Raw genomic sequence first — 25,051 nt, 5'->3', positions numbered from 1 at the left:
GTGCTGTCAGCCCAGAGCCTGACTCAGGGCTCGAACTCACGAACATGAGATCCTGACCGGAGCCAAAATCAAGAGTTGGATACTTAACTGACTGAGCCACCCAGGTGTCCTGTTTGCTTTTTTTTTTTTTTTTTTGGAAAATTTGGAGTTACCTTTCCTCAAGCTGGGTAGAATGTTGGAGACTAGAACGAAAGAGAAAAAGAATTTGACTGGGAGATAGTTTTAAAGATTCCCGGATTCTCCTGAGAGTGTATGTCTAACTGTGTCACTGAAACTGTCACTCTTTTTTCTTCAGGGGATGTCGGAAATTACTATTATGGACAAGGCCACCCAATGAAGCCTCACCGAATCCGCATGACTCACAATTTGCTACTTAACTATGGTCTCTATCGAAAAATGGAAATATATGTGAGTTACTGGGAGCCCCACCCCTGCCTAACCTCATCAGCTCTGGTCATATGTTATTCACCTCATTTTCTCAACTACTCATTCATCAAATGTGTTGTGTGGCTATTACATGGCAGACACTGTAAATGATAGAGATTTCTGTTTTTAAAGGGTTCACTCCAGTGCTGGAGACTGACATGTATACAAATAAATTGCACTACACTCTATTATAAGCACAACAATTAAAAAACTTGCAAGATGCAGAGATAATAAAGAGTGAAGGAGGAAGGGAGCCTTGGAGTGTTTCCTAGAGGTGATATCTGAGCCGAATTTTAAAGACTGAATAGAATTTAGCCTGGAGTTCAGGAGGAGATGGACATCCTAGACCAAGGGAAAAGCATAGACAAAAAGGCAAGAAGAAGTGAGAACACTATGATGTGTTTGGGGAAATTATAAGTAGTTCGATGTGCAAGTAGTGCTGTAGTGTAAAGTTCACAGGTGTAAGTGAGGGGCCTCGTACTGGAGAGGCCAGCAAGGATTGGATGTGCTGTGCTATGTGACAAGCAACTCTGAGGGGCCAGGGTAAAAAAAAAATCCAGTGCCAAAATTGGGACTGTGTTGAACCAGACGCCCATGTCTCTAGTTACTAGAGAGCATAGACTGTCTAACTTCTTGACTCAGTTCCAGCTGATTTTTGCCCATCTACCAGTTTTTTAAAGGGAGGCTAGAAATCCACATTAAGATGTAAAAATACCTCGTTTAAAATATTGACCCAAGTTGGGTTTTTTGTTTTGTTTTTGTTTTTTTAAACATGTTCAAACAAAAACACATCAGTACATCTGTGGACTAAATTTGGTCCAGAGGTTCCCAGTTTGAACCCCTTCTGGAGGCAGTGAGGAACAAGTAATGGATTTTATTTTATTTTATTTTACTTTATTATTATTAAACAATTTTTTTTTAACGTTTATTTATTTTTGAGAGAGAGGCAGAGTGTGAGCGGGAGAGGGGCAGAGAGAGAGGGAGACACAGAATCTGAAGCAGGCTCCAGGCTCTGAGCTGTCAGCGCAGAGCTTGACATGGGACTTGAACTCAGGAGCTGTGAGATCATGACCTGAGCTAAAGTCGGACACTTAACTGACTGAGCCACCCAGGTGCCCCATTTTTTTTTTTTTAATTTTTTAAAAAAACATTTATTTATTTTTGAGAGATGGAGAGAGACAGAGCATGGGGGGAGGGGAGGCAGAGAGAGACACACACAGAATCCGAAGCAAGCTCCAGGCTCTGAGCTGTCAGCACAGCCTGACATGGGGCTTGAACCCACAGACTGTAGTAAGATGATGACCTGAGCTGAAGTCGGACGTTTAACCGACTGAGCCACCCAGGCGCCCCATTTTTATTATTTTTTTTTAAGATTAAAAAAATTTTTTTTTAATGTTTGTTTATTTTTGAGAGAGAGAGAGACAGAGTGCAAGCAGGGGACGGGCAGAGAGAGAGGGAGACACAGGATCTGAAGCAGGCTCCAGACTCTGAGCTGTCAGCACAGAGCCTGACACGGGGCTTGAACTCACGAACCGTGAGATCATGAACTGAGCCGAAGTCAGACACTTAACCGATTGAGCCACCCAGGCACCTCGATTTTTTTTTTTTTAGTGTCTACACCCAACATGGTGCTCGAACTCACAATCAGAAGATCAAGAGTCTCATGCTCCACCAACTGAACTAGCCAGGGGCCCCGAGGCATGCATTTTAGAAGGAGGGAAGTCAGTTAGGAGCCTGTTGCAAAAGGTCCAAATGAGAAAATAAAGAAAGGCTGGGACCCGTGTTGCCTTATGGTTAGAGCCTAAGAGTCTGTGGTTAAAGTCTGTCCTGGCAGCTTAAGTCTCCTAGCAACAGCGGTATCCTTCCTCACCATTCCAGAGACTGAAAGAAGATGAGTCTTCTATCTCAGATGGCCATGTTATGTCCCCAGAGCCACTGGAGGCAGCTAGGGAAGCAAGGAGGGAAGGTAGACAGAGGAGTGGACAGACCTTGGGACCAGAGAACTTTTTTTAGATGTGAAAGGCAGCTGGGAATGAAAAGCATAAAAGGTAGCAGAGGTTTTGAGGGACTCTTGGGACGAGACTAGCATTTAGATAAAGAGAGGATACCTAAACGTGGAATAGCAAACACTAAGACCTTCCAGACATGCCTCTGGCACATGTACACCCTGCTAATCTGTCCATGACTCGTCTCCTTTCCTGCCACTCCCCTCTCAGAACCTTCTAAGTCAGCCAGATGAGATTCTGCCTCTTTCCACCACTAGAAAGATTATTTACTCTGCCAATCACAGCTTAGTCATCTTCAAAAGTCACCCCAAGCCCTCTTTTCTTTCTTTCATTCAACAGATTTTTGCTGAGTACTTGTCATACTCTAGGGACTATATTAACCTTCATGAGTGATACTGAAATATTAGAAAATGGATCCTGTCTTCAAGCGAGAGGAAAACTAAACTCACATTTATTGAAGATTGTTAACTTCTAAGCCAGAGCCACTTGTTGCTTCGTGTAATCCATATAGCAGCTCTAATTCATAGATGAGAAAACAACTAACAGGTTCAGAATCACATAGCTATTAACAGATGAACTAAGAGTCCAACCTAGATATCGGCTTCCAGAGTCTTTATCTGTCTATTTGTCCTGTTCCCTCTTCCCAAGCAGCATTTTACAAGGAGCCTAGAGGTAGAATGTCTCAGGATTTTTTGGTGATGTCATCAGGGACCCAGGTTTATTCTATCTTTCCTTCTGCTCAGCCATGCTTAGTTTGATTTTTATCCTTTAGTTTTTTGCCTTGAAATCACATGATGGCTGCCTCAGCTCCGAGTATCATGTCTTCATACGACAGAGTCCAAAGAGGAAGGAAACAGGCAAAATGGATCACTTTCTACTATTTCCACACGTACCCTTCCCCTTTTTATTAAACAGGAAAACCCTTCCTAGAAGTTTCTCAACATATCTCCCTTTAAATCTCATTGGGCCATTTGCCATCCTTAGACTATTCGCGGGCAATTGGCTTAGACTAGTCACATTTGATCCCTTTGGCTGAGGACGTTAACACCCAACCAAATTGAGATCTGTTAACAAGAAGGTAGAGAATGGCTCTTTGGGAAGCATCTAACAGTGGCTGTCATAGAGATAATAAAAAATACCTTACTGGAAATTACTTCATCTGTGTGGTATTCTTATTGTAAGCTTGTAAAGCAAAAATCCAGTATAATCTCTTTCATAAAAATGTAGACTTGTTCTCTTTACTGTGATCTGTTTCCTTCTCTGGCTCTACTTTCCCAGTGAGTTTGAATCTTCTTTGATCTTCTTCCCCCAACAGTTCATCCCTTCTAGACTTCTCTGGGCTGTGATCTTAGTTTTCCTTTACCAAAGCACAGATAGCCACTTTAGTATCTGTTCTGAAATTGATGGCTTTTTGAGAGTCAATCCTGGGGAGAAGCTCCTTACACTTCTTATAGAAGTTGTTGTATTCTGGGGCACTTGCCTGGCTCAGTCCGTAGAGCATGCAACTCTTGATCTTGAGGTTGTAAGTTTGAGCCCTGCATTGGGTGTAGAGATAACTTAAAAACAAAATCTTTTTTTTCTTTTAAATTAAAAAAAATTTTTTTTAAATTTTTTATTAATTTCTGAGAGAGAGAGAAACAGCGTGAGCAGGGGAACGTCAGAGAGAGAGAGAGAGGGAGACACAGAATCCTTAACAGCCTTCAGGCTCTGAGCTGGCAGTCAGCATAGAGCCCGACGCAGGGCTCCAACCCACAAACCATGAGATCATGACCTGAGCCGAAGTCGGATGCTTAACCGACTGAGCCATCCAGGCGCCCCAACAAAATCTTTTAAGTAGTTTCTGTATTCTGTCTTCATACCTGAAGGAGACATGTTGTTGAAGTCTTTCACACAGTTGGTCCCTCCCCCAATTCTGCCTCCACACATCTAATTAATCTCTCCCAGAATCTACATCCTCATTTTTCATCCAGGAACCTTCTTATTTACATAATCAACAATTCTGCTCTCTTCCTTGCCTTGGATGCTAATTTTGTATATTCCCAGGCTTCTTATTCATCGCCTTCTGTTCTTTTGTGCTTTTTTTAAAAAATGTTTTTATAAAATATTGAGTAGATATGAAAAAAAATTTATAAAATATGTGGAAGGTATAAAGAATCACAATTCACTCAATACTACCTAGTTTAAGAAAACAAACATTGCCATGACCACTAAAGCCCCTATATGCTCTTCCCTGATCCTGTCTACTTTCTTCTTCCCCAACCTCTGCCCTGAATTTGGGGCTTATTATTTCCTTGCTATTTACTTATTTATTTGTTTGTTTGTTTAAATTTTTTGTTATTTTAGAGAGAGCGTGTTCAAGCAGGGGAGAGGGACGGAGTTGGGGGGGTGGCGGAGAGAGAGAATCTTAAGAAGGCTCCATGCTCCGCACAGAGCCCCAAAGGGGGCTTGATCCCACAACCTGAGCTGAAAGGACCTGAGCTGAAATGCAGTGTCAGATGCTCAACCAACTGGGCCACCCAGGCACTCCTATTTCCTTGCTTTTGAAAAATAATTTTTCTAGTATGTATTCTTAAATGATAACGTGTTTTAGTTTTACATGTTTGAATATTATGTAAATGGAATCATACCACTATTATTATGTGACTTGCCTTTTTTGCTCAACATCTTCCTGAGAGTCATACATGGTGATGGATGTAGCTAGACTTATTTTTACAATATTTCACTGAAAGAATATACCACAGGACGTATGCCATATTTACCTTTGTTAGATAATGTGAAAATGGTTTCCAGTTGCCACCAATGTAGAAGAATTAAAGTTGTTCTTTATGGGGCGCCTGGGTGGCTTAGTCGGTTAAGCGTCCGACTTTCGCTTAGGTCATGATCTCGCGGTTCGTGGGTTCGAGCCCCACGTCGGGCTCTGTGCTGACTGCCAGCTCGGAGCCTGGAGCCTATTTCGGAGTCTGTATCTCCCTCTCTCTCTGACCCTCCCCTGCTCACGCTGTCTCTCTCTCTCTCCTAGAAATAAAATAAAAATATTAAAAAAAATAAAATAAAGTTGTTCTAAATCCTTGCCAACACATAATATTGTCATATTTAATTTTTTTTGTCTGTTTAGGTTGTTGTGAAATGATACTTTACTATTGTATTGATTTGTATTTCCCTGTTTATTAGGGAGATTGAGGGTCTTCCTGTATGTTTATTGGCCGTTCAGGTTTCCTTATTGAAGTCCCTATTCCAGCCTTTTGCCCATTTTCTTATTTGATTGTTCTTTTTTTGTTTTTGTTTTAATTGGGCCTTAAGTACACAGAATTGGGATAAACATAATCTTTGGCTCATAAGCGTCAAAAGAAGGTCGATTTTTGGTATTCTTTTTGAAATATGTATTTTACTGTTTATTCATTAACTTAAATATTTTCATAGTGCTATGAATATCCATATTCCTACACCCCAATCACTTTTCTAAATTCTGTGTTGATTATACTCTTGCTTTTTAAAAAATGTTTATCCTGTGTGTATATGCCTAAACAATACATAGTAATTATTTACTTGCTTTTGAACTTTTCAAAAAAGGTATCATACTAGGCTCCTGGGTGGCTCAGTTGGTTAAGTGCCTGACTTCGGCTCAGGTATTGATCTCGCGGTCTATGAGTTCAAGCCCCGCGTCAGGCTCTGTGCTGACGCTCAGAGTCTGGAGTCTGCTTCAGATTCTGTGTCTCCCTTTGTCTCTGTCCCTCCCACACTCACACTCTGTCTCTCTCAAAAATAAATTTAAAAAAACATTTAAAAAAAGATGTCATACTATGATTAATCTTCTGGGACTTGCTTTTTTTTTTCTTTTAAGTTTATTTATTTTTTTTTTTGGTAATCTCTATACCCAGTGTGGGGCTCGAACTCATGACCCTGTGATCAAGTCGTGTGCTCTCCCAACTAAGCCAGCCAGGTGCCCCCTGTGCCTTGCTTTTATCATACAATATTATGTTACAAAATCTATCATATATAGCTTTAGTTCTTCCACTTTTCTCTGCTGAATAATATCTTATTGTCATTGCCTCCTTAAGTTTATCTGTTTTCCATTCTTAATTTGTGTCTAGTTTTTAAATGTTGGGAACAGTACTCTGAATATTCTTGTACATGTCTCAATCCATATATGCAAAAATTTCTTTTGGCTGTTTCTCTAGTACTAGAATTGCTGGATTGTAGGGTATGTGACTATTACATGCCTCGTTGCTTTTCAGTGTGGTCAAATGTATGAGAGATACTTTGATTCATATCCTTTCCTATACTTGGAATTAAACTTTAAGTTTTGCCAACCAAATGAGTGTAAACAGTATGCGATTGTGGTCTTGATTTGCATTTTACTAATAACCAGTGAAACTGAGTACTTCTTCATATGTTTATTAACTATTTGTGTGTCCTCTACTGTGAAATGTTTTTTCTTTCCTTTTGCTTGTTTTTCTCTTTTTTGGTTGTTTGGCTTTCTTTTTCTTACCAATTTGTAGTAGTTCTTTTTTCTGGTATAGATAGTCCAGTGTCTGTGCTCCAAATACCTTCTAGTCTGGTTTTGTCTTTTCACTCTAAAGTATCTTTAATAAACAGAGAATCTTATTTTATTTTTATTTAAGAATTTTTTTTTAATGTTTTATTTATTTCTGAGAGAGAGAGAGCATGAGCAGAGGAGGGTCAGAGAGAGAGGGAGACAGAATCCAAAGCAGGCTCCAGGCTCTGAGCTGTCAGCACAGAGCCCGATGCGGGGCTCGAACCCACAAACTGTGAGATCATGACCTGAGCCGAAGTTGGACGCCTAACCGACTGAGCCACCCAGGTGCCCCAAGATTCTTGATTTTAATATAGTTATATTTATTGTTTCCTTTATAAGTGCTTTTTGTGTCTTAAGAAATCCTTCCCTTGGGGTGCCTGGCTGGCTCAGTTGGAAGAGCAGGTGACTCTTGATCTCGGGGTCGTGAGTTCAAGCCCCATGTGGGCATAGAGCTTACTTAGAAGATAAAAATTGAAAAAAAAGAAAAGCTTTGTAGGTTTGCCTTCACATACATGTATTTGCTATATCTAGAATCAATTTTTAAATGTGGTTTGAAGTTAGAATCCACTGAAATTTTTTCATTCCACAAATAACTTACTAAGCATCTGCTTTGTGCCAGGCACTATGTATGGGTCTATTTCTGGGCTCCATGTTCTGTTGACTTGGTCTGTTTATTGACCCATATGCCAGTACCCAGTGGCTTAATTGTGATAGCTCTTTAGTAAGTCTTGACATGTAGTAGCACAAGTCCTCCCACTTTGTCCTTAAAAAAAAAAAAAAAAAAAGACTTGCTATTTGCCCTTTGTACTTCTTTTATTTTTTGTTTGTTAGTTTATTTAAATGGCAGTATTCTTTTCTTAATGTTTATTTATTTTTAATGTTCTATTTATTTGAGAAAAAGAGGGAGAGTGAGGGAGAAAATGTGAGCAGGGGAGAGGTAAAGGGAGAGGGGGAGAAAGGATCCAAAACAGGCTCTCGAATTCATGACCTGAAATATGGGATCATGACCTGAGCCAAGGTTGAATGCTTAACCAGCTGAGCCACCCGGGTGCCCCTTCCCTTTGAACTTTATAAATTTTAGAATCCACTCATCAGGTGCTGGGATTTTGGTTGTAATTTGATTGAATCTTTACATCATTTTTTTTTTTTTAAGTTTTTACTTAAGTACTCTCTATATCCTATGTGGGGCTCAGACTTAAAACCCTGAGATCAGGAGTTGCATGCTCCTCTGACTGAGCCAGTCAGGCACCTTTGAATCTTTATAGCATCTTAGGGAGAATTGATATTTTGAGAATAGTTAGTCTTTGAATCCATGAACATGGTATATCTCCATGTATTTGGGTCTTTTTATTTTATTTTATATTTTATTTACATCTTTGTTTGTTTGCTTAGAGGGAGAGAGAACACATATGTGGGGTAGAGGCGGAGAGAGAAAATCCCAGGCAAGCTCCGCCTTGTCAGCACAGAGCCTGAGGCAGGGCTTAATCTCAGAAACTGTGAGATCATTTACCTGAGCCAGGGTTGGATACTCAACCGACTACTGAGCCATCCAGGCCCCCCTAGATTTTTTTTTTTTAATGTTTATTTTTATTTTGGGAAGAGAAAGAGCTTGAGAGCTCACACACAAACAGGGGAGGGGGCAAAGAGAGAGAGGGGGACAGAGGATTGGAAGCAGGCTCTGTGCCGTCAGCAGAGAGCCCAAGGCAGGCTTGAACTCACAAACCATAAGATCATACCCAAACTGAAATTGGATGCTTAACTGACTGAACCACCCAGGCACCCCTAGATATTTTTTGCAAGTAATTAAAAAAAATTTTTTTTAAATACTTATTTTTGAGACAGAGAGAGACAGCACACGCACAGAGAGGCAAAGAGATAGGGAGACAGAGAATCCCAAGCAGGCTTTGCGCTGTGAGCGCAGTGCCCACTGTGGGGCTTGAATTCACAAATCGTGAGATCATGATCTGACCTGAATCAAGAGTCGGTCGCTTGGTCACTCAACCGACTGAGCTACCCAGGCATCCCTCCAAGTACTTCTTTTTAATGCTATCGTAAACTATCTTTTTAAATTTGTATATTTAGATTGTTTATTGGTATAGAGAAATGTAATGCAGTTCTTTTTTATTTAGACATATGCAGGGTCTCTGTAGATCTCTTTCTGCCACTTTTTGTTTCAACGAGCTCTCACTCTAAGTGCTTTGTTTCCTTGCATGTTTTGTAATATTTGACTCTGGTCATATTTCCTGGAACTTTGTGGCCTGGGATGAAGATAGGTTCTTAGAGCAAGATTTGCCTTCACTTTGTAAGAGAGGTAGCTTTTGAGATGGGCTTTGTCCTGGTTGAATGTAGTACATGACATGAAGAAGGTGGCCTCAAGGGGTGGCCTCTGTCTTGAGCAAGTGGGTGGTTGGTGGTGAGACTAGGAACCCTGGGGAAGAAGAGCATAGGAGAAATAAAGTGGTGGAGGCAGTCAAGATTATGGAGGAGGTACATGAAAGGGATAGGCCGTGGATTGAAATGGAAGTCAAGAAAAGGTGGGGTTAAGGATTATAATTAGTTTCTCAGCCTGAGTGGATGTTGGTATCATTAACAAAAATAGTAAAAGAGAAGTCTGGAAGTTAAATATGAATGCCTCTGGACTCTAAGTTGTTAGATCCAGTTGAATTTGAAGTACCTCTAGGATTCACAGGTGGCGCCGCCTGGGAAGATGTTGGAATTGTGAATCTGGAGCTCAGAACAGAAATCAGGATGGAGTGAGTCTGGGCAGGCATCTATCTATAAGGGATAGTCAAAGCTACGTCTACAATATTGCCATGAGGGTAAAGGGCTTAATACAATAAAAACAACTTAGGGGGCACCTGGGTGGCTCAGTCAGTTAAGCGTCTGACTTCAGTTCGGGTCATGATCTCACGGTTTGTGTCCAGCGTCGGGTTCTGTGCTGACAGCTCAGAGCCTGAAGCCTGCTTTGTTTTCTGTCTCCCTCTCTCTCTCTGTCCCTCCCTTCCTCACACTCTGTCTCTTAAAAGTAAATAAACTTAAGAAAACAAACAACTTAGTATTTGGAGCCAAGTCTTGCTGCTTTCACCATGAGTGTGGTATATAGAACAGTATCCATCTTTTAGTCTTAAATTCCTTCTTATATTGAGGATTAAACAAGACCCAAATAGTGCCTGGAGCCAGACCTCTGGGTTTCTATTCCAGTTTACCAGCTGTGTAACCTTGGGCAAATTAACCTCCCTGTGGGCAGAGTGAGTATAATAATAGTATGGAGTTTAAGAGGTTGTTGTAAGGATCACAGAATCACATACAGTGCCTGGCACAGGGTAAACAGTGTTATATGTATATTGAAAATGCTTTATAAACTATAAAGATACTCGTAATTGGAAAAGCAGAGGGTCATCTTAGAAGAAGACGTACGTACTTTTAAGGGATGAGAGGAAGAGAAGAGAATTTTGAAAAAGAGAGAAAGATGGCTCAGAATGTTGGGGTAATCAGGAAATGACCATGTCAAGGGAAGGTTCAGTGGGGAGGGTGTGATCAGAATTGATGTGATGATGATTTATAAAAGATTTCCCATCTATTTCAGTTATTGTTAGTCACCTCTTTTTCTTGAACTCTTGGAGCCGTTTGACCCATAAGTATTTAAAAAGAAATCAGAGTTTGTAAAGCATTTTTCACAGTTTACAAAGAGATTTAACTATCTCCTCTAATTTTTACCCTGTAAGGTAGAAGTTGTTGCCTCTATTTAGTAAATGAGAAAACTGAGGCTCACAAGACAGACTTGCCTAAGTAACAGAGCTTGAGTAGCAGTCCTGGTCTTCTGATACTGAATCTCCTTTGATGATCCTATGTGCCTAATTCGATTGCAAGTTTCCTGGGGCATTAATCTAATTAGTAATTCCTTTTTAACCTTTACAGCGCCTATCTCCACGCTGGGCAGCTCTTCACTTAGTGTTCAAAGTAGACTAAGTGAAGAGTGGCCTTGGTCTAGAATAACACGTCTTTTCTCCCCTCTGCCCTCTAGCGCCCTCACAAGGCCAATGCTGAGGAGATGACCAAGTACCACAGTGACGACTACATTAAATTCTTGCGCTCCATCCGCCCAGACAACATGTCTGAGTACAGCAAGCAGATGCAGAGATGTAAGTCCATTCTGTTCCTTCCTGACTCTCAAGGCCCAAGTTGGATCCGCCCTGTGGTTGCAGAGGCTCGCCCAGTCTTCCCTTGTATCTCCCACTCACCCCACAGCTGCTTCCCCTGGCTCTCCAGGAGGCCAGAGTGCAGCTTTTTTCTCCAGTCTAGCTTTTTCCTTGTTTCTTTATGATAAGGAATAGCGTTTGGTCTTTGTCTAGTTAGGTTCACAACACTGTGCCAAGAAAACCATAACTCTTGTAATGGAAAAAGCACTGACCCAGGAGAGGGAGGCAGGAGATAGAAGTCCCAGCTCTGACTCTTAACTGACCAGGCCAGTCACTTCCCCTCAGATTTTTCTTTTGTAAAAGGGACTGGATGTCATCGCATACAGCTGTGACTGCCGTCACTTTGTATTCATTGAGAATTGAGTGGCCACTTAGGACAGACTCTAGATGATGTCACCTTTGAGTTGAGGTGACTCTACCCCTGCCTCCTGAGACTTGAAACAGGTGTCATCTCAGAAGCGACACCCTGTAGGAATTAATGGGGCTTCTTTTAGCTGTGGGAAAAAATATGTTTAAATTTGGAAAAGACTTCTCATATCTGACTTCTCCCTTGTGTTATTTTAGAAATGATCTCTTAGCACCTAATATCTCACATAATGAAACAATGAAACAGCATTGTCCAGAAGTTTTGATTAGCTTATAAGAAGTTTATTTTGAAATATCAGCAAATCTGTGGCACTGGTTGCTACTTACTGGCCACAAGGTGGTCTGAGTCCCAAGGCAGTTTGCTTATTTGTTACAAAAGTTTCGCAGTTTGTAATGATTACAGAACCACAGAGGTGTTATTTTTAATTTTTTCTTAAAACAATTTTCTTAAATCTTTATTTATTTTTGAGAGAGAGACAGAGAGCAAGCGGGGGAGGGGCAGAGACAGGGAGACACAGAGTCTGAAGCAGGCTCCAGGCTCTGAGCTGTCAGCACAGAGTCTGATGCAGGGCTTGAACTCACCAACTGTGAGATCATGACCTGAGCCGAAGTCGGACGCTTAACCGACTGAGCCCCCCAGGCACCCCTCCAGAGACCTTTTTTAAAGTATTACTGCCACCCACAACTCCAGGAGCTGCTGCCCCTGTAAGAGCGGTATTTGCTCTTTGAATTGGCAGGATCTTATTTCCTTCCAAGATGAGACAGATTCCTTTCTTTGCTCTAGATAGCTTTAGAGCTTTTCATAACCTATTGAGGCCAGTGATCAGGCTCCACTGTCAGCAAAGAGGACTCTCATTAGAGAAGCAGCTTGGTATTGAAGCAAGAAAATGAGTTGTTTTTTGTTTTAAATTTTTTTTAATGTTTATTTATTTTTGAGAGAGAGCATGGGTGGGGGGGGGGTGCAGAAAGAGAGGGAGACACAGAATCCGAAGCAGGCTCCAGGCTCTGAGCTGTCAGCACAGAAGCCCAATGCAGGCTTCGAACCGTGAGATCATGACCTGAGCCAAAGTTGGACGTTTGTCGATTGAGCCACCCAGGCACCCCAAGGAAATGAATTTTGATGTCTTGGTTTGAATCCCTTAGCTCTACCACTTAACTGTGTGTTCTTAAGCAAGTCCCCTGGCCTCTCTGAGCTTTGTTTTCTCTTCTTTAAAAGGAAGACAGTAGTGGGGCACCTGGGTGGCTTAGTCAGTTAAGCGTCCGACTTTCGCTTAGGTCATGATCTTGCGGTTCGTGGGTTCGAGCCCCGCGTCGGGCTCTGTGCTGACTGCCAGCTCAGAGCCTGGAGCCTGTTTCGGTCTGTGACTCCCTCTCTCTCTGACCCTCCCCTGCTCACGCTGTCTCTCTCTCTCTCTCTCTCTCTCCTAGAAATAAATAAAACATTAAAAAAAAATTTCCTTTAAAAAAAAAAAAGGAAGACAGTAGTACTTATTTGATAGTGGAGGTTGGGGGAGATAGGTGAGATAGCACTGTCAGTGAAGCCCTGACTGCCAATGAATAGTAACGTTTGCTGTGCTGATTTATTTTCATCATTTTCCAGTCTGTCTAAATATTAGGCCCTCAGGACTGCACAGGTTTGGGTTGGCTTCCAGTTTGCTCCAGTTTTCCTGAAACTAGCATTCTAAGATTGTGCATTAAAAAATTAGGTCTGGGATTTTCTCTCATTGAAGATGGGTTAGGAAGGATGAGGTTCTTTAAGGACTTTAAGGCACCTTACTGACTTGACTCATCAGGTCAAGATGTCACTTAGTGAAGTGCTGTATAACCAGGATCTACAGAAACAACAACCAGCGATGCGTGAGCTGAGCTCTTTGTTTTTGTATTTACCAACACCTAATCTAGGAAATTATACACGTAATAAGACTAAATTAAAGTTAGTGTTCCTTGCTCTTGGCTAGGATATAATAAACATTTTATGGTCATTTTGAGATTTTGAGAACCTTGATCAGAAGTTCTGACCTAATATTTTAATAAAATGGGAATATGATGAGCAATGGGTGCCCTGGTAGCCAGCCTTGGCCTGCCGGGGAGCTCATGGCCTGCCTGAGGCCTTATTAAAAATAATAATAAATGGGGTGCCTGGGTGGCTCAGTCGGTTAAGCATCTGACTTCGGCTCAGGTCATGATCTCACGGTTCATGGGTTTGAGCCCTGTGTCGGGCTCTGTGTTGACAGCCAGCTCAGAGCTTGGATTCTGCTTCAGATTCTTTGTCTCCCTCTCCTCTGACCCTTCCCTGCTCATGCTGTCTCTCTCTCGCAAAATAAATAAAACATTAAAAAAAACAATAATAATAAATGAAGGGGTGCCTGGGTGGCTTAGTTGGTTAAGTTTCTGACTGTTTGTTTGTTTGTTTGTTTGTTTTTTCGGGGGGTGCAGAGGGAGTGGGAGAAAAAGGACCTGAAGTGGGCTCTGAGTTGACAGTAGAGAGCCCCATGTGGAGCTCGAAGTCATGAACCGCAAGATCATCACCTGAGCCGAAGTTGGACACTTAACCAGCTGAGCCACCCAGGCGCCCCAAGTGTCCCAACTCTTCATTTGGGATTGGGTCATGATCTCACAGTTTGTGGGATTGAGCCCCATGTCAGACTGTGCACTGATAGCGCAGAACCCACTTGGGATTCTCTCTCTCTCTTTCTCTCTCTGCCCCTCCTCCACGCATGTGCATGCATGATGCTCTCTCCCTCTCTCTCTCAAAATAAATAAATATTTATTTATGTATTTATTTACAAATTTTTGTAGTGCTTATTTATTTTTGGAGTAGAGAGACAGAGCGCGAGCAGGGAGGGGTAGAGAGAGAGGGAGACACAGAATCCAAAGCAGGTTCCAGGCTCTGAGCTGTCAGCACAGAGCCTGACATGGGGCTTGAAATCATGAGCCGTGAGATCATGACCTGAACCGAAGTCGGATGCTTAACCAGCTGAGCCACCCAGGTTCCCCAATATTTAAAAAATTTTTAAATAACAGTAAATAAAAAATAAGATGGATTTGAACATGAATAAGTGCAATTTTTTTTTTGCCAGATTATCAGAACATGAAATATGGTGGAAAATGATAAAAGGGAATTATGGTGGTAAAATTTGGAGACATTGTCATCTTTTTTTTTTTTAATTTTTTTTTTTTACTTATTTCTACGAGAGAGAGAGAGAGACAGCGTGAGCAGGGGAGGGTCAGAGAGAGAGGGAGTCACAGACTGAAACAGGCTCCAGGCTCTGAGCTGGCAGTCAGCACAGAACCCGGCGCGGGGCTCGAACCCACAAACTGCAAGATCATGACCTAAGCGAAAGTCGGACGCTTAACTGACTAAGCCACCCAGGTGCCCCGTCATCTTTTTTATAGATGTATAAAGTGAGTTTTCCAGGGTCTCCCAGCAAGGTAGTGGTAGAATGGAAAATAGAACTTGTCTCCTCCTGATTCTGGAGTATTTTTAAATATGTTGCGTGTAAAATATTTCAGACATGTACACAAATGTATAAAAAATAATAGAGTGAACACCCATGTACCCACTACTAGTCTGTCTTTCTTTCTTTCTTTCTTTCTTTCTTTCTTTCTTTCTTTCTTTCTTTCTTTCTTTCTTTCTTTCTCTCTCTCTCTCTCTCTTTCTTTCTTTCTTTCTTTCTTTCTTTCTTTTTCTTTCTTTCCTTCCTTCCTTCCTTCCTTGCTTCCTTCCTTCCGTTCTTTCTTTCTAAGTTATTTATTTTGAGAGAAAGGAACAGAGCACGAGTGGGGGAGGGGCAAAGAGAAAAGGAGACACAGAATCCGAGGCAGGCTCCAGGCTCCGAGCTGTCAGCACAGAGCCCGACGTGGGGCTCGAACCCACAGACCACGAGATCATGACCTGAGTCGAAGTCAAATGCTTAACCGACTGAGCCACCCAGGCGCCCCTACCAGCCTTTCTTTCTAAGAAACAGAACGCTGCCGATAATAGTTGAAGCCCCCCTGGACATGTCCCCTTGACCACACACCGTTTCTGTCCTATTCGCCACTCCACCCCATCAGGCCACCACAGCGGTGTAAGCCCTCTCCCGAAGCCCCTGTTAGTCCCGTGCATCTTTCTGCGGTGTGCTTTTTACCACCTTCTCCATCTTGCTCCACTCTCCCATCTCTCACCCAGTATTGCTGACTTCAGTGTCATGCCAGCCTAAGACTGAGAAAAGTATTGTAGAAGGAAGAGGGGAACCCATACGAGAGTCCACCCTGGTCTCACAGATTAGTCCAAGTGAGGGTCTGCACTCTCCATTTCTCCCCCTTCCATCTCCAACCACACAGCTTGTTGAACTGGGAATAATGGGCTGGCCGTTTGAGCCACATGTTGGTTTGGGGCCTGAAGGGAAATACTTTTTTCTTATATCTAAAATTATCATTTCCTGGGGCGTCTGGCTGGCTCATTCGGTAGAGCATGTAACTCTTGATCTTGAAGTCATGAGTTCAAGCCCCACATTGCATTTAGAGTGTACGTTAAAAAAAATAATAATAATAATAAATAAAACCTATCCCGCGTGGGAGTATAAACAAAACTCTAGAAACCCAGGGAGGCCAAACCCAATAAAGATGAAGCAGCCGGAGGGGGCATATGGTTGCCGATGGATAAAATAGCCCGGCCCCAGGGACCAAAGTTCTTATTGACACAGGCTCCCAGTGTTTACCCGGGAAGTGGGGGTGAGAGCCACCTACCACTCCTCACCCCGTTATGCAGGCCACCCTTCCTCAGAGCACTTGTCTCGGCAGGGCACCCTCCCAGTTTAGGGCAGTGCCAGAGTTGGTAACACTTGTGCTTATTGCGGACTTTGAGCTTCAGCTGTCTCAGAAGGTTCCACAGTCCGAGGTGGGTTCTGCTACCCTCCTCATTCTAGGGCTTCTCCTTGCTCTACTTTGGGAAGCCCAGTTGATAGCAGTGGATGTAGTTGGAAGGCTAGGGCAAGGGAATAAGGATCCAGCCTTCCCCTGCCTCTGGTTTCCTGTATCTCGTTGATGTCTCACTAGTTTCCTTTTCTATGACAGGAGATGTGGAGCCCTAAGGTTCCTCTCTAGCTCCATGACTACAGCCCTCAGGTGTGCTTCCCTTCCTGTCTTTCAGTTCGTTTGCATTACTATTTGCATGTGTTTCCTCATTATGTGTTAGTTTGTACTTTTGGTCCTTTAGGCCTGAAATAACTTGACTCCAGTTGTCACTTGTAGGTGTAGTAGAAAGCACTGGACTGTATGAGTCAAGACATCTGGAGTCTGATTGTGGGGCTGCCACCGCCTTGTTATATAACCTTGGGCAGGTCACTTAATTCTTCGTGTCTGTTTGTTCCCATGGACGGTGGGGTTGATAACATCTCGTCCAACTCCTGGGGTTGTTGTGAGGATCGAATGAGGCTGAGTATATGAAATTATTGAGGAAAAGGCCAGAGTATATTTTTATGGGCTTTTAGGGCAGACAGACCACTGCTTAAATATTGCCTCCATGATTCACTAGCAGTTCACCTCTCTGAGCCTGTTTCCCCATTTATAAAATAGGACCACATCCTGCCTCAGAAGGTTGTGTGAGGATAAATGACGTGAGGTATTTAAAGCATTTAGCACAGTGTCTGGCACATTATTAAGCGTTCAGTGGATGATGGTTAAATAGATCGCTGTTCTTCACTGCCTTGTTGGTCAGCTGGAGTGAGACCCAGGTACCAACCTGGATAAGTGGCCAAGTTTTTCTCCTTTTCAAGGGAAGAGCCAACACCTTCAAGTACTTACTTCCTATATTCTCCCCCATAGAAGATTTCTGTTAATCTTCTCAACATTAAGGTGAGGTGGATATGATGACTGCTCGTTAAAGGTAATAAGCCGAAGCTCTAAGAACTTAAATGACCCAATCACAAAGCCAATGAGTAGTAGAGTCTGCACTAGAATCCTTCTGAATCCAAATTCTTTGTGTTGTTTTTTTTTTTTTCCATGAGCTCATAAATACGTAAACAAAAGCCAGAGTAATTGTGGACACTAACTTTTCCCTTATGTCTTTCAAGTCAACGTTGGTGAGGACTGTCCGGTTTTTGATGGCCTGTTTGAGTTCTGTCAGTTATCTACTGGTGGCTCTGTGGGTAAGGAACATACCTCCGTCCTCGAGGGCTGTGCCGGGTTGTATTAGGGAGATCTGCCTTTTAGGCTACTATCCCAGTAGGGCTGATCTGAGACCCCATAAAATGGTCTTGTGAGTTTTTACCTTAGGTCTTCAAAATATCATTCTGGTTCAGTCCCAGCCCAGGTTCAGTCTCTGACACGGTACAGTCAGGTGTCCTTGACTGTCCTCCCCTACCGAGAGATCTTACATACTGGAATTCCCTGCAGACCCCATGGGCTTGTTGAGATGCTGTACATAGAAGCAATTTGCAAACTGCAAAGTGCTATAAAAACGGGAAGTGTCATCATCTGTGTCTTACAAAAGAGCATGGTGATTACCTTTAGAGGTCAGAAATACTCCCCACGTACCTCCCACTTCCACTATTAACTTCTAGTTTACCTCTAGGATTACTCTAAACCCCTTCTTAACAAATCTATATTTTCCTATAATCCTTGTTTGTTCTCCTCTCCCCTTCCCCTTGCCTCCCAATATATCTTCAGAAGACAAAGATGTACACAGGAAAAAATTGCCCACAATCACACTGTCCACAGACAATCATTATTACCATTTGGGTGTTTACATATCCATTCTTTTCTGTTTGTATAAATCTGGTTAGAATCCATATTTTACAAAAAATGTGTCACGTGTATATAATTCCGTAAGATTTCCTTAGCTATGGTAGTCTATAGCACGATTTCCAGCAGCTTCATGATTCTGCCATGTTATGGACTAACGTCAGTTGACACAACCAGTCCCCTCTTGTCAGATCATTTGGCTTGTTCCATGTCTTTATTGCTGTTAAAGTTACATGCCACAAACGCACCTGCATACACAAGTGTATTTCTCTCACTTCTTAGGCCTGTTTGTGCTTTGAGCTTCTAGTCCCTTTAATCTCTTCGTCATTTTTTGACCATGAACCATAGTAAGAAATACATTTACACTTGCAGGTTGTACACACACACTGTCATTCTGAAGCCGGTGTCACGGAGGAGCAGCTGCCTTTATTGTTATTTTATTCTAGTCTGTTTTGTTTAAAATGTGTGTGTGTGTGTGTGTGTGTATACACCTACATATGTACACTAATCATGACCCACTAAACCAATTTTAAGGCCTACTGATGGGTTGCTGCCCTCAGTTTGGAAACAAGTTGTTTAGAGTAGTCAATGTCCTATTTCTTCCCTGTTAGAATAGGGAGGGAGGGAAAGAATGCCCCAGCTGTTGAATAGGCAGGTTCTACCTCTCACTGGGTTTCCTGGGCTTCTTGGGGAGAGGGGGTGAAGGGCTTGCTAACAGTCTTGTGTTCTCTCTTTCACACCCAGCAAGTGCTGTGAAACTTAATAAGCAGCAGACGGACATCGCTGTGAATTGGGCTGGGGGCCTGCACCACGCAAAGAAGTCTGAGGCATCTGGCTTCTGTTACGTCAATGATATCGTCTTGGCCATCCTGGAACTGCTAAAGTATGCCTGCCTGGCCTTGTTCTTGGAGGAGCACCTTAGGCCAGGTTCCCACTTCCCTCTTCCCCCTGGGCTTGCCTCCCTAGTTTGCTTTCTCTAGCGGTGTGCTGGCTAGGATGTGTCCAGTGTCTCTGGCTGGCCATCCTCTCCTTGACGGGGTCCCGGTTTGATCTGAGCCCATGGCAAGCTCAGGGGCAGGCGCTGCTCAGATCCTGCCTCCAGAGTGTCCCTGTGTGGCTGGAGTTGACCCTGGCTGTAGAGTAGGAAGATCGGACTTGGTCGGCTTGGTCAGGCCTCTGGAGACACCCTGCCGCTCTTCCACCTTCCTTCAGCCAGTTTCCACGTCTCTGGTGCTTAGAGATACCTGAGGGAGGCAGCCAGCCCGGTAAGCTGGGACCTGGCGCCCTTGGCGCGTCCCACTCCCAGAGAGCTGCCAGACCCCTGACCCCCTTCTGATCCTAGGTATCACCAGAGGGTGCTGTATATTGACATTGATATTCACCACGGCGACGGTGTGGAAGAGGCCTTCTATACCACAGACCGGGTCATGACTGTGTCCTTTCATAAATACGGAGAGTACTTCCCGGGAACTGGGGACTTACGGGTGAGAACTCACTTCAGGGCCCAGCCAGCTCCCCCCTCAGGGGCCACTCTAACTCTCCTACCCCATGTCACCAGAAACCACTTCCTGCCCCTTCTGCCGTTCAGAATGCCATACCCCAGCCTAGGGTAACTGCCCTGGTCTTCCGTCCCTTATTCTGGAGGAAGGGAATGATGAGGTGCAAAGGGCTGGGAGGGACAGGGGTCTCATGAGTGTTGCAGGTCCCTCGTGGCCACAGCTAAGTTACATTGCACTATTCACATGCCCCGTACAACTTGAATTTTAGGCCAGAGACGTCCGGTTCTCTCCCATGGACCAGGAATTGAAACGTTATGGACCATCTCAAGGGTTCTTAACCTTCCTCTTTGATCATCTGACTGAAAGCTATGGACTCTGTATAAGGAATATAAGGAATCTTTTGTATCTGATACTGAATAGTTAATTAAAGACCCCTCCCCTTACATCCGTAGACCTCAGGACAAGAGTCCTTGGAAGCTAACTCATTGAACTGTTGTGTCTGCTTCTATTAACATGAGTACGAAACCACCCCTTTGCCATGCACTAGCCCTCTGGTGAAAAAGTGGCACCAATTCATTTGTTTGTTTGCTGTGGCCAGTATTAGAATAAACGAGCCTTCTTCTTCCTTCTCTGGAGAGGAAAAGGTTGTCCCAGGGTGGGTGTTAGTTCTGTGGCCCAGATACCAGCAGCTCTAACCCAATCCAAAGATAGAGGTCTCGTGCTCTGGGGTAGGGCATCCCATCTCTGGCTCCATATCCAGGTCTCAGCCTGGGCGCAGGCTCAGTGGTATGTCCAGAGATGTGAGCTAGACTTGCCAGTGAGGAGGATGGTATTAACCAAGGTGCCCCCTGCTCTGTCCCTGGCCCACCTCATGGACCCCACTTATATCTCTTAAAACTATTGCCTCTTTCCTTAGCCTTCTAGCCCCGGTCCTTGAACTTCTTTCTTAGCTTCATCTTTCAGTTTTACTTTAATGTCCCTCTTGATTAGGACATTGGGGCTGGCAAAGGCAAGTACTATGCTGTTAACTACCCGCTCCGAGATGGGATCGACGACGAGTCCTATGAGGCCATTTTCAAGCCGGTAGGTGGTTTATCCCCCCCACCCAGACTACCAATGGGATTAGTCTAAGGGAGGGGTAGCAAAGTACCCCCAGCATACCTCAGGGACCCCTCCCCCCTGAGAAGCTGGTTGGGAAATGAGCTGTGTTTTGACCCAGGATTGTATGCTGTGTGGTCAGCAAGAGGAACGAAATTCATCCAAATATTTATGGATGCCTTCTGTGGGTCAGGCCCTCTGTTGGATACAAGAGTATCTAAGACGTGAATCATGCCCTTGAAGACCTCATAGTCTACACTGTGGGAGGCAGGCGCACACACGACAGTGTGTGGTCATTACTGTTGTTGCAGGATGAACAGAGGAAGGGGAGATAAATCACTGCCTGGGCTGGGGAGAGGGTAGTCAGGATTTCATAGGGCTGGTGACATTGGAGCTAGACTTTGAAAAATGAGTAGTTGCTGGGGCGCCTGGGTGGCTCAGTCGGTTAAGCGTCTGACTTCGGCTCAGGTCATGATCTCATGGTTTGTGGGTTCGAGCCCCGCGTCGGGCTCTGTGCTGACAGCCAGCTCGGAGCCTGAAGCCTGCTTCAGACTCTGTGTCTCCCTCTCTCTCTGACCCTCCCCTGCTCACCCTGTCTCTCTCTCTCTCAGAAATAAATAAAACATTAAAAAAATTAAAAAAATAAAAATGAGGAGTTGCCTGTGAAGAAGGAGGTGGATGCCAGAGGGCAGGGGTGGCATGCAGCAGGGGGGAAAGGTGCCAATACGTAGCTGTATGTAGGTCAGTGTGATGGGTGGGAAGAGCATTGAAGGACATGGTAGGAAACGTATGTGGGGGTCTTGGATGTCAAGCTAAGGAGTTAAATCGCCTGCAAGTCACAAGGGACCATTATTGGAGTATTAACCTAATAAGGTCAGGCAGTCAAGTGCCTACTGTATGCCTACTGTATGCCTTGTAGTGGGGGGGACAGCGAAGCCCAAGGCAGGATCTTTGTCCTAGGTAATGTCAAAGTCTTGTGAGAATGGGAAAGACAAAGGCAAGCATTCCCTCACAACATGAAGCTCAAAGTCTCAAAAGACCGAAGGAACAGGGCAGTTGCAGCCAAGGGTCAGAAGGAGGGGCACGAAGCTTGGGCAGTGGAAGAAGGGAAAGGTGAAGGGAAGGTGAGGCCGTTCCAGGTTCAGCATTACTAGAGCTAGAAGACTCTTGGAAAGCCTCTCAAATTGGGAAACTGAAATCACACATGGGGCAGCAAGAACTGCAGACTGATACTCCCTCTTTACCACCCAGCATGAGGGAGGGTGAAAGGTAGGAATGAATGATAGGAAACAGAAGTACTACAGATCACCCTTTGCAGCCCTGAACGTCACACAGCTTTTCTCGAAGCCGGTGGTGACCAGGATATATCCTTTTAGGTCATGTCCAAAGTAATGGAGATGTTCCAACCCAGTGCAGTGGTCTTACAGTGTGGCTCTGACTCCCTGTCTGGGGATCGGTTAGGTTGCTTTAACCTGACCATCAAAGGTGAGACCGGGCGGCATCAGGATGGGTGGGCAGGGTTCTGCCTGGCGCTTTGGTAACCCAGCACCCCTTTCTCCCACCGAAGGGCACGCCAAGTGTGTGGAGTTCGTGAAGAGCTTCAACCTGCCTATGCTGATGCTGGGAGGAGGCGGCTATACCATCCGTAACGTGGCTCGCTGCTGGACGTATGAAACAGCTGTGGCCCTGGACACCGAGATCCCAAATGGTAATGGCTCCCGGGCCGGGGTGGGCTGGGCAGAGCCAGAGCTCGTGTCCTGGCGTTCATAGCCCTTTCCCACTGGCCACGTGGCTTCTCCTCTTCTGGTACTGGGCGGTGACTCCCCTCCGTGTCCTCTTGTGATTGTCACACCATCACTCTTTCCTGAATGCTTTTTTGACCCCGCCCCCTCTCCTTCCCGCTTCTGGTCTAGACGTAATGATCAGTGGTTACTTAGAGCTTTGGAATTTCTACTCTGTAGGATGACTGGGGTAGTGAGTGAAGAGGCGCTCCCGACGAGCATTGCCTAAATTTTTCTAAACCAGGAGTTTGTGCCTTCTCCTCACAGTGGGGCGTGGGGGTGGACACTGGAGAATGGCATTAAAAAGACTGAAACCTCATAAGCACCCAGGTCTCACCCTGTCTCAGAGGCATTCTTCTTAGTTTGATGGCTGGGCTAGCAGTTCCAGAGAAACCTACAAATGCTCTTCTTGGGGCCCCACGGGAGCCCGCTCTCGTGACTCTTGTCTCCTGCCCCAATTAGAGCTTCCATATAACGACTACTTCGAATACTTTGGACCAGATTTCAAACTTCACATCAGTCCTTCCAATATGACCAACCAGAACACCAATGAGTACCTAGAGAAGATCAAGTGAGTATATTCCCCAGACACACCCTGATTGACCATTCCAGGCTCTGGTTTGTCCCTAACCAGAGCCCAGCCACCCTCTCTACCATTGGCCATAGACAGCGACTGTTTGAGAACCTGCGAATGCTGCCCCACGCACCTGGGGTCCAAATGCAGGTGATCCCTGAAGATGCCATTCCAGAGGAGAGTGGCGACGAGGACGAGGAAGACCCTGACAAGCGCATCTCGAGTAAGACCCAGACCCAGGGGCCTGTAATTTCCTGCTCAGTAGGTAGCTGACTTCCCACCACTGTTCTTGCTTTCACTTTCCTCTCAAGCTGCCCACCTGTTGAGAAACCCAAGTTCCAGTAGTTGGGACAATTTAGGGAGTCTGAGTTTCCTTCCTTTCTTCTTGGTCACCCCTTCCCTGGGTGTACAAGAGACACCCAGGGAAGCACTGGGCACAGACCCTGATCATCTCCTGCTGTCTCACCCATATTTACCATTGCTTTCCAGTCTGTTCCTCAGACAAACGAATCGCCTGTGAGGAAGAGTTCTCGGACTCTGACGAAGAGGGAGAAGGTGGTCGTAAGAACTCTTCCAACTTCAAAAAAGCCAAGAGAGTCAAAACTGAGGATGAAAAAGAGAAAGATCCAGAAGAGAAGAAAGGTGGGTTGGGGTTGCATCTGGACTTCGGTCTTGAGCCACAGACCCCAGAGGAGGATGAGTCTATGTCGGGCACTGGGAGGAAGGAGCTGACTCAGGCCCTGCCTTCCGTGGGGCTTGGTCTCAGCTCCCAGAAGTGGCAGGGCCCACAAAAGAATGAAACTAGATTTGTCATCTCCACTGGCTGACTGAGCCCTGCCAGGCTCCAGAGCCAGGGACATGCCTGGGCTCCCCGTGGTCAGGAGTGTGGCTCTCACATACCACCCAAGCCCTTTTCCCAGCACTTCACCCCAGTTTCCCAGGGGGCTGCCTCCGCCCACCCGGTTCAGGCTCTAGCAGGCCGTGAAACTGGTCCAACCTGTTTGTTCTCCACAGGGCTCAATGGGAGGGCCTGGGATGGGCTTTGCTCTCTTTTGTATGTCCAGTGCACATTTCAGGGTAAATGAAGACTCCATGGGTCTTTCTGGAAGGGAGCCCTTCACCATCCCTGCATTCTTCTGTTCTAGAAGTCACAGAAGAGGAGAAAACCAAGGAGGAGAAGCAAGAAGCCAAAGGGTGAGGAAGGAGCTGTCAGCCATCTCCCTGGCATCGGAGCACCAGCCCTTTTGTCCGCTCTGCTGAGGGAAGGCGTGGGGACAGCTGGTGCGGCTCACAAAGGCCTCTTTCAGGGGCCCGTCCTTCTCTGAGGCTCTAGGCAGGGCTAGGAAGCCCCAGCGCTCGGCAGTCACCTGGGCCGCTGGGGTCCTATACAAGTCATTGTCCCCATATTTTTGCCTCAAGGCCTCCGGGGTACATGATCTCATGCCAGTCTCTGCTCTCTCCACAGGGTCAAGGAGGAGGTCAAGTTGGCCTGAGCAGACCTCTCCAGTTCTGGCTTCCTGCCAAGTTCCCCACCTTTCTCCCACAACCCCTCAGATTTTATATTTTCTATTTTCTCTGTGTATTTATATAAAAATATATTAAATATAAATATCCCCAGGGACTAGACAGGAACCAGAGCCCTGAGCCCAGGGCACGTGTTAGGAGTGAGCTCTTCTAGTGGCTGCCCTGCCACCCATCCTTCCCCAGCTCTTAATTTTGTATCATTAAGGGTGCCGGGTCTAGAAGGCATATTCTTAAGCAGCCATAGGACAAAATCCTGGAATGCCAAGTGCCTGCTTAGTGGCTTTGGAAAGGTGCCCTTATTGGGCATTCTAGGAG

The 25,051-nt window shown here is 44.8% G+C and overlaps 1 protein-coding gene across 1 annotated transcript; it reads left to right on the top strand.

Annotated features, from left to right (window-relative positions):
- The first annotated feature begins 300 nt into the window (after positions 1-300).
- Positions 301-24,787, top strand: HDAC1 (histone deacetylase 1). The gene is made up of 13 exons (XM_077763521.1): positions 301-408; positions 10,994-11,111; positions 17,591-17,665; positions 19,005-19,143; positions 19,603-19,744; positions 20,750-20,842; positions 22,234-22,342; positions 22,425-22,565; positions 23,101-23,209; positions 23,305-23,435; positions 23,702-23,854; positions 24,358-24,406; positions 24,678-24,787. The coding sequence occupies exons 1-13, from the start codon at positions 334-336 to the stop codon at positions 24,703-24,705; spliced, it is 1,362 nt and encodes a 453-aa protein (XP_077619647.1). The 5' UTR covers positions 301-333; the 3' UTR covers positions 24,706-24,787.
- The last annotated feature ends 264 nt before the right edge of the window (positions 24,788-25,051 follow it).

This window comes from Crocuta crocuta, unplaced genomic scaffold (genome assembly GCF_008692635.1).
Source record: "Crocuta crocuta isolate KB4526 unplaced genomic scaffold, BGI_CrCroc_1.0 scaffold214, whole genome shotgun sequence".
Taxonomy (NCBI): domain Eukaryota; kingdom Metazoa; phylum Chordata; class Mammalia; order Carnivora; family Hyaenidae; genus Crocuta; species Crocuta crocuta.
The sequence above is the reverse complement of the archived record's forward strand: the minus strand, read 5'-3'. Positions and strand labels throughout refer to the sequence as shown.

What these genes read in the sequence shown, in the direction of transcription:
- HDAC1 (XM_077763521.1), top strand. Translation starts at nt 334, where the DNA reads ATGAAGCCTCACCGAATCCGCATGACTCACAATTTGCTACTTAACTAT. An exon ending in ATCTACTGGTGGCTCTGTGG is followed by an intron (nt 17,666 to 19,004) that starts GTAAGGAACATA and finishes TTTCACACCCAG; the next exon opens with CAAGTGCTGTGAAACTTAAT. An exon ending in ATGAGGCCATTTTCAAGCCG is followed by an intron (nt 20,843 to 22,233) that starts GTAGGTGGTTTA and finishes ATATCCTTTTAG; the next exon opens with GTCATGTCCAAAGTAATGGA.